The sequence below is a fragment of the Panulirus ornatus genome, chromosome 3 (genome assembly GCF_036320965.1).
Source record: "Panulirus ornatus isolate Po-2019 chromosome 3, ASM3632096v1, whole genome shotgun sequence".
Classification (NCBI taxonomy): domain Eukaryota; kingdom Metazoa; phylum Arthropoda; class Malacostraca; order Decapoda; family Palinuridae; genus Panulirus; species Panulirus ornatus.
In genome coordinates this window covers 30,359,088-30,368,098 of record NC_092226.1, presented here as the reverse complement: position 1 = coordinate 30,368,098, position 9,011 = coordinate 30,359,088, and the positions used below count along the sequence as shown (strand labels likewise).

General features: G+C 44.1%; 1 protein-coding gene across 1 annotated transcript in view; it reads left to right on the top strand.

Moving 5' to 3' along the window:
• Positions 1 to 1,567: 1,567 nt before the first annotated feature.
• LOC139761830 (nephrin-like) overlaps positions 1,568 to 9,011 on the top strand; it is a 111,939-nt gene continuing 104,495 nt past the window's right edge. The window contains exon 1 of the mRNA XM_071686357.1: positions 1,568 to 2,404. Within this exon, the coding sequence (XP_071542458.1) occupies positions 2,302 to 2,404 (103 nt within the window). The 5' untranslated portion in view covers positions 1,568 to 2,301. The remainder of the gene's footprint in view (positions 2,405 to 9,011) is intronic.

Genomic DNA, 9,011 nt, shown 5'->3' with positions numbered 1-9,011 from the left:
TGTTTATCAGTTGTTTTCTAAACGATGAGAAAAGTAACTGATATTAATTGCTATCTAATGATCATGATAATTCCTCCAGGCAGGTCACCTTATTGTACAAGTCCTGGTGTTACACCAGATATCTTTCCAGTCTCCTTATTCAACCACATACTTACCCCTACATGAAGTTGTCAATATTATAAACAGTACATATTTGAGGATAACAAAAACTTGATTTATTCACTTCAATTTTATTGTCATACTTTTCATATTGTACGGTACAATAGCCAACTATATATGAAAAAATGTACGGTAAAGAAATACCCACAGTATGATTACATAATGCTTGAAACTATCAAGCATATAAAATTTGGTTCCTCTCCGTTACACAATTTACAGAGACGTGACACTTCAAAGTTCACTGAACCTCCTTGTTTAAACACGAGCGACCAGCTGGTGCTCACACTCCACTTGTAGCTGGCACTATCCTGACCATCAGTAGTGCTGGACTTATAGTTTAGAATAACAGCATGTCGCAGGAGAATGTCAAGTTGTCTTTGGATACCTAGACCTGGTCTGGCACCAAACTCTCCATACCATGGACGCCATGGTGAATTTTACTGCCCTTTGGCTTCACGTATTCATTAACAGACCAGGTTTTGGGCACCAGCCAAACTGTCCAACAGCCATAAAATTAAGGACGCGCCATTCACCTCCACACCAGCCGTTACTCGGCACCATAATACGCCCAAGATTTCTGCAATTTTCGACATAGCCCACACATTCTCCAAACTATCATCAGAGTTTTACTTGCATACACGCCCTCGGTCAATGAATGACACACCCGTTGTTTAAAAATGGCCGGCCTCTCTGTCCCTCCACCAGCGCCACCTATACCAACGCGCAACTTTGAATTGCCTTTCTTTGTCCAGTGGAAATTTGTGAGAAATGTGATGTGTATGAGTAGTTTTCCTCCTCTTGCATAGCATACATGGATAACATCCGCCGGCCATTGTCATGTTTTTTGTAAACAATGATTTGAATCTGGCGCGTCAGACGACCCCTGACAGCCATCTAGGGGGTTTCCGATGAAACATTTGTGCGTTCGTTTTCAAGTCTCACGTCGGGGCAGCCACTTTCCTATCTTTCGTTTATAGTCTTTGGTCGTGATGTAGACTATTTTAGCATGTTTGATTGTTACGTATCACTGTCTGCAATGAAGCGCATTCTGAAGTACTTCGTAAGCTAAATTTTGTTGCAACATCATTTATCCCTGCCCATCCAAATCTCATTGAGAATGTCTTATCAACAGAGTAAGGCATCATGGGAAGGAATCCCAGAAAGGTATATTTTACGTATGAACTGAGAACCTTTTACAGTTTCTGAGATTTTAAGATTTTAATTCCGTAACTGTAAACTTAGAGAGAGAGAGAGAGAGAGAGAGAGAGAGAGAGAGAGAGAGAGAGAGAGAGAGAGAGAGAGAGAGAGGTGATCTTACGAACACTCGTTGAAGATATTTTCACTCGCAATATCTTAACGCATCTGGCAACTGATCGGGTCGAGTCCTACAGTCCTAGTGGAGGGAAGACGAACTTTAGTCTCCGCTTGGCAAGTGCTAAGGAGGTGCGCATCAGAAGTTAACTGCTCCTCTTGTCAGACAGAATCTTGTTCGGTCACTGTCTTTGATTTCATCATCTGGAAACGTGTGTTTTGTCTAAGTGAAAAGAATGAATGTTATTCTTATATGTATTTCTTCGTGTGTGGATGTGACGTGATTATACTAGGATGTTTATCTGTGAACTAACGTGACGAAATAATTAGTTACGTAAAACTGTCATTCGGTAAAGTCTAGAATGAATTTGCCTTAAAAATAAACTTATGCCTCTCCCTCGAAACCCACTGGTCATCACTACATCGTAGGGAATCTGCTAATGATGGACCATACTCTTAACGAATGACTGGACCTCTTTTCATGAAATTCATGTGAAGAAAAGGCGGGGAAAAAAGTGTAATTACATGTCAGCCAATTACGGTCATTTGCCCAGCAAGAAAGTGGTACACATTGTTACTAACTTAACAACGAGAGTGTTGCAGCTCATCTGCACTGTGTTTGTGGCATTTAACCAGCGCAGTGCCTTTAGAATACAGACTAGGATTCTGAAAACGCTTTGATACACAAAATATCATCCGTTAGACAACCCAAATACGTATTGTATTTTGGAACAACGAGCCTGGCATATGGTGGCTGGAGGTCCCACGAGACTGCACGTGTCAGGTTAAGGTGGAGCAGAAGGTACATCACATGTGTGTGCGTCAGCAACGATGACAAGGAAGACGCTGCAGGTGTGGGTGTGCCTGACGCTCCTCCTGCTCTGGCCCACCATGTCGACGCAACAGGTGTCAACAACGGTCAAGCCTCGCATTAGTAAGTACCCTAGACTTTTTTTTTTTATTTGTAGCTGTTGTTATTTCTGTTGATGGTTGCGTCTTCCGCAGGTTCCTCCTTCACTTGGAGATCAATATTCTGATTTTTATCTTCAAGCGTAACGCTTCGTGTATACTCTCCTGCCGTTCCTTCTCGTTCTCTGTCATGTTTTACGCTTCAAGATTACCTTGTAATGAGACGGAGCGAGTAACTGGAGTAGGAACGGTCAATGGCTAGGCAGGTGCACGGCTACGCAGGTCGGGGAAAGATATTCCTGGTACTCAATGGGGGTGGAGGGTCGGGCTCCAGGAAGTCGAGCCTAATACTGTGGTGGCAATGACTGGCAGAGTGGGAGGCGGCCGGCGGAGGAGGGGTAGTTATATATATTACCCTCCCTGCCCAGGCCTTATTAGAAGTTAGGTGAGTGGCAGCCCCCCCCCCCCTCCCTAAATCTCCGCCTAGGGTAGTGGATGTCAGCATTGGGTGTAAGACGCTTCACTCTCGTGAGCAGGTACGAGCAAACAACTTGGGTCTTGCTGATCAAAATGAAGTGCATCGTATTGTTGACTTGTAGCGCGTGATTCAGGAGTATAGGAATCCTGGCGCCTCGTTAATCATTGCTTAGCTTAATCTACTTAGATATAAATCGAGTGATTTCTCACAGTCTTGTGTACCTAGAGAAACACCCAGATGTGAACGAACATACGATTTACTAAATGTCTCGACTGTTTTTGAGGTCAAAATACTTGCCCAGTATCAGGATATTTGACCAGTCATATAGTTCTTGTCCACGGTCGTAATACCTTCTAAGTATCAGGATATTGGTCTAATTTCATGATGTCTGTTTAGTGCCATAGTACCTTCTTAGTGCCGTAATACCTGTCATGGCATTATCAATGTCTGGTGTCGTAATACCTACATAGTGTTATAATGATAATTATACATTGGTATAATACCCCCCTGGGTAAAACACTGATCAATATTACATCTTCAGAAACTACACTCCCTGGCATTTCAAGTTTCTCCGCTCCGCATTGCACGCGAGAGACACAGACCTGAACATTACACTATGGAATACCCTAAATAAGGTGATTTCAGGCTTCAGGGCCTGAGGTATCATGGACTTTGTGCTCGCTTCACTTAGTATCTGATGGTCTTCATGAGTGTACTGTAACGAAAATTCGCTATACCCTGAGCTATACCCTGCATCATGTAACTTGTCCCATAGAAGTGTAAATTATGCACGTACTTTGTAGGTTATACACGTCACGCTATATTTGACATACTCAGAATCTCCCTCTCACTTGCCCTGCAAGTAGGTTCTGTCTGGTGTATAACGTGTATGTGGGATATATTGATCCTCCTGTTTGTTATCAACGTCAGAATGTTTTGTATTTCACCAGTCTTGTACTTAGCTGTAGATGTACACCTATGTTGCCCTTGTTTGTACGCTGATGTATTGTATCTCTAGAACGCTGTGCGCTTGCCTGCTCCTACCACCCAGCAATGTGCCTTTCACTATGAGACACTATACCCATATGCACTGGGTCATATAAAGTTATAGAATTAACTGTTACGATACAGAGTGATGCCCAAAGGTAATTGTAGTATTTGATAAGACTATAAGCGCTTATCGTATCACACTTGCTGTGATTCTGGAGGGATACTGATTACGTACGTTCTCGTGCACTCCATGGCTTATGGAATCTCCCCTGTACCCACGGTCCTCAGGCCAAATCACTTATCACATATTCTTTTTGTATCATTTTCTTTTTTGTCGCCCCCGCAGAGAATTACAGCTATAGTCTCAGTTCATGTGCCTTACCTGTATCTGAGATATTTCTGAGTTTTCCAAAAGGGTCCGATAAATACGCCCTTCTCTATATCAGTGAGTATTCTTAAAGGCTGTTAATAGATGACTGGAGTGTCTGCTGGCTGGCCAAACACTGCCAGCTATACCACCCAGAACACCGACTACCCCCCACTTAAGAACCTTGGGTTACTCCTTTTCAAACACTTGCCCATCTGTAATGATCACGAACTTGGAAATATAGATATATATCCAGGTACAACCTCCGGGGAAGGTGCGGGAAGAAGGAGACAACGAGTAATGAGGAAGAAGAGGAAGGAAGGTGAAAGAACGAGGGAGAGGAGGAAATGCGGAAGAAAGAGAAAGTAATGATGTCAGGCGGAAAACTGGTTGGTGGGTGAGGCAGCAGTGTGTGTGGAGGCTCCAGCCAGTCCAACATCTCACCTGGCCTGGCCTGCAACCGTTCTCGTCCCGCTTTAAGCTTATGATGCATGCAGAGTGTTGACTGGTTATATGCAGCACATTAGCAATTAGCAATTGTACATATCGGTACAGTGCTAATGTACATCATTTATACTGTTACAGTGCTAACTTGCATAAGTACATCATATGTATTACGCTGCTAACGTACGTATTTACATCGTATGAATTGCTACAGTGATAACGTACATATTTACGTCGTATATATTCTTACAGTGCTAACATACGCATGGACACTGGGCCACAGGAGTTCACGAGCACGTACTTAATGTGTTTATGTCAACTGAGCTGTAACACTGCTGTATGGAGGAGGAGTGAGGGGACGTAGAACGTAGTACAGATACGTGAACGGTTACATTAACAGCCACTAATAAACAGTCAAATTGTTATTGCAGATAGATAGGTCTGGTAGCATTTCTTGCATGATTGGTAACGGTCAGGCATGTCAAAAACAACCATGAATGTGAATGAATGTTTTATATCGGGGGCTTCCGAAAACTGCTGTTGTCATGCAGCAAGTGTTAATCATCATGTAATATGTCAGATGACGCTGTATTAGCAAGTGTCTACTGTGGGGATCCATGCAGGACTTTGTATACCATATAGTAAAGCAAATGCATCAAACAATAACATAACATTTACTGGCAAATTGTTATGTCTTGTGACCTCTGGACACTCCCCGTCTCCCTTACGTCCCCTGCCCCTTCCTCTCCAAATTTCTACGTGCATTTCAGACTCCCTCTCCTGCTTTTCAGCGTCTCCTCCACCTTCCCTCCGCACCCGCAAACAGTTGGTTGAAACGGCATTAATGTGACGTATTCCACTGTGGTCATTGTACATCATTGTTGTAACATCAGTTTGCAGTATGATATTTAATAATATTTGTTAGGGTGAGGTTATTTCCAATGACCGTAACTCAGAATTCACCAGCTTATATTCATTTACTCTCGTTTTGGTCACTGATGAACAATTTATGGACTCCCGTCGTGTAGCGGTTAGCGTTCCTAACCGTGACGCATTCACAGGCCGCCCAGGGTAGAATCCTGTTCATCCACCCATAGGGGTTTGTCGATGAAATGGGTGCGTGGCTCAGGCTAAGATATAAGTTAATAGGGAGGTAAGTTTGACTGGAGAAAAACTGTAGGAATTGAAGTATTTTAGACATCTGGGAGTGGGCTTGGCATTGGATGGAACCATGGAAGAGGAAGTGAGTCACACGGTGGGTGGAGGAGGGGGCGAAGGTTCTGGGAGCGTTGAAGAATGTGTGGAAGGCGAGAACGTTATCTCGGAGAGCAAAAATGGGTATGTTTGAAGAAATAGTGGTTCCAACAATGTTACATGGTTGCGAGGCATGGGCTATAGATAGGGTTGTGCGGAGGAGGGTGGATGTATTGGATATTAAATGTTTGAGGACACTATGTGGTGTGAGGTGGTTTGATCGAGTAAATAATGAAAGGGTAAGCGGTATGTGTGGTGATAAAAAGTGTGGTTGAGAGAGCAGAAGAGGGTGTATTGAAATGGTTTGGACATATGGAGAAAATGAGTAAGAAAAGATTGACAAAGAGGATATATGTGTCAGAGTTGGAGAGAAGGAGAAGCGGGAGACCAAATTGGAGGTGGAAGGATGGAGTGAAAAAGATTTTGAGCGGTTGGGGCCTGAACATTCAGGAGGGTGAAAAGCGTGCAACAAATAGAGTGAATTGGAACGATGTGGTACACAGGGATGGACGTGCTGTCAGTGGATTGAACCAGGGGATGTGAAGCGTCCGGAGTAAACCATGGAAAGTTTTGTGGGGCCTAAATGTAGAAAGGGAGCTGTGGTTTTGGTGCATTACACATGACAGCTAGAGACTGCATGTGAACGAATGTGGCCTTTTTTCTCTGTTCTGGCGCTACCTCGCTGGAGGGGAGTGGGGTGCTGTTTCCTGTGTGGCGGGATGGCGACGGGAATGGAGGAAAGCAGCAAGTATGAATATGTACATGTGTATAGATGTATATGTCTGTGTATGTATACGTTGAAATGTAAATATATGTATATGTGTGTGTATGGGCGTTTATGTATATATATATATATATATATATATATTTTTTTTTTTTTTTTTATACCTCGTCGCTGTCTCCCGCGTTTGCGAGGTAGCGCAAGGAAACAGACGAAAGAAATGGCCCAACCCCCCCCATACACATGTACATACACACGTCCACACACGCAAATATACATACCTACACAGCTTTCCATGGTTTACCCCGGACGCTTCACATGCCTTGATTCAATCCACTGACAGCACGTCAACCCCTGTATACCACATCGCTCCAATTCACTCTATTCCTTGCCCTCCTTTCACCCTCCTGCATGTTCAGGCCCCGATCACACAAAATCCTTTTCACTCCATCTTTCCACCTCCAATTTGGTCTCCCTCCTCTCCTCGTTCCCTCCACCTCCGACACATATATCCTCTTGGTCAATCTTTCCTCACTCATTCTCTCCATGTGCCCAAACCACTTCAAAACACCCTCTTCTGCTCTCTCAACCACGCTCTTTTTATTTCCACACATCTCTCTTACCCTTACGTTACTTACTCGATCAAACCACCTCACACCACACATTGTCCTCAAACATCTCATTTCCAGCACATCCATCCTCCTGCGCACAACTCTATCCATAGCCCACGCCTCGCAACCATACAACATTGTTGGAACCACTATTCCTTCAAACATACCCATTTTTGCTTTCCGGGATAATGTTCTCGACTTCCACACATTTTTCAAGGCTCCCAAAATTTTCGCCCCCTCCCCCACCCTATGATCCACTTCCGCTTCCATGGTTCCATCCGCTGACAGATCCACTCCCAGATATCTAAAACACTTCACTTCCTCCAGTTTTTCTCCATTCAAACTCACCTCCCAATTGACTTGACCCTCAACCCTACTGTACCTAATAACCTTGCTCTTATTCACATTTACTCTTAACTTTCTTCCACACACTTTACCAAACTCCGTCACCAGCTTCTGCAGTTTCTCACATGAATCCGCCACCAGCGCTGTATCATCAGCGAACAACAACTGACTCACTTCCCAAGCTCTCTCATCCCCAACAGACTTCATACTTATATATATATATATAATGTGTATATGAGTGGTTGGGCCATTCTTCGTCCGTTTCCTTGTGGTACCTGGCTAACGCGGGAAATAGCGATTAAGCGATATATATATATATATATATATATAGAGAGAGAGAGAGAGAGAATATATATAGAGAAATATATAGATAATGAGTGAGAAAATATTGACAGGGGATGTATATGTTAGAGGTAAAGGGGACGAGAAGTGTGAGACCAAATTGGAGGTGGAAGGATGGAGTGAAAAAGATTTTGAGCGATCGGAGCTTGAACATACAGGAGGGTGAAAGGCGTGCAAGGCATAGTGAATTGGAACGATGTGGTATACCGGGGTGGACGTGCTGTCATTGGATTGAACCAGGGCATGTGAAGCGTCTGGGGTAAACCATGGAAAGTTTTGTGGGGTCTGGATGTGTAAAGGGAGCTGTGATTTCGGTGCATTACACGTGGCAGCTAGATTGAGTGTGAACGAATGTGGCCTTAGTCTTTTCCTAGCGTTAACCTCGCCCGGGGAAGGGGGTGCTTTTTCATGTGTGGCGGGGTGGCGACGAATGGATGAAGGCAGCAAGTATGAATTTTACATATATGTGTGTGTGTATGTTTATGTATGTATACGTTGAAATGTATAGTTATGTGTGTGTGGGAGTTCATGTATATACATGAGTATGGGGTGGGTTGGGCCATTCTTTCATCTGTTTCCTTGCGCTATCTCGTTAACGCGGGAGACAGCGATTGAGTATTAGGTATTAAGCGTGGTGGACATTTTGCCGTAATCTGCACAGGAGTCAGAGTGTTGCCGGCTCGGTTTCTTTTGAAGGACGCTGACTGAGTGGACGTACAGCACCAGGAATATACAACAGGTTCTGGCCTTCTACGTCGTGTCACGGACGGCCGTACTGAGGTAAAGGGATCCCCGAGGGGGAGGAAATGTCTTAGTGAGAGCTTCGCTGTTTTGTGGAGTGGCATAGAGTACTCTAAGTTGTAGCTAGGCTCCCAGGTTAGTGGCGCTAAGCTGGAGGACCACAAGGCTACGAGGAACGGTCGGTCTGACAAATTACTCAGGCTGGTTCCAGAAGTGAATTGCACTCGAGTGGTGAGGCAGATTAATATGACGTGTTTATCGTAGGTGCACGGCTTGGAGGGGGATGTGTGGTACTAGTGTTAAGGGTTAATGTGTGGCGAGGTTTATGGACGGAGACAA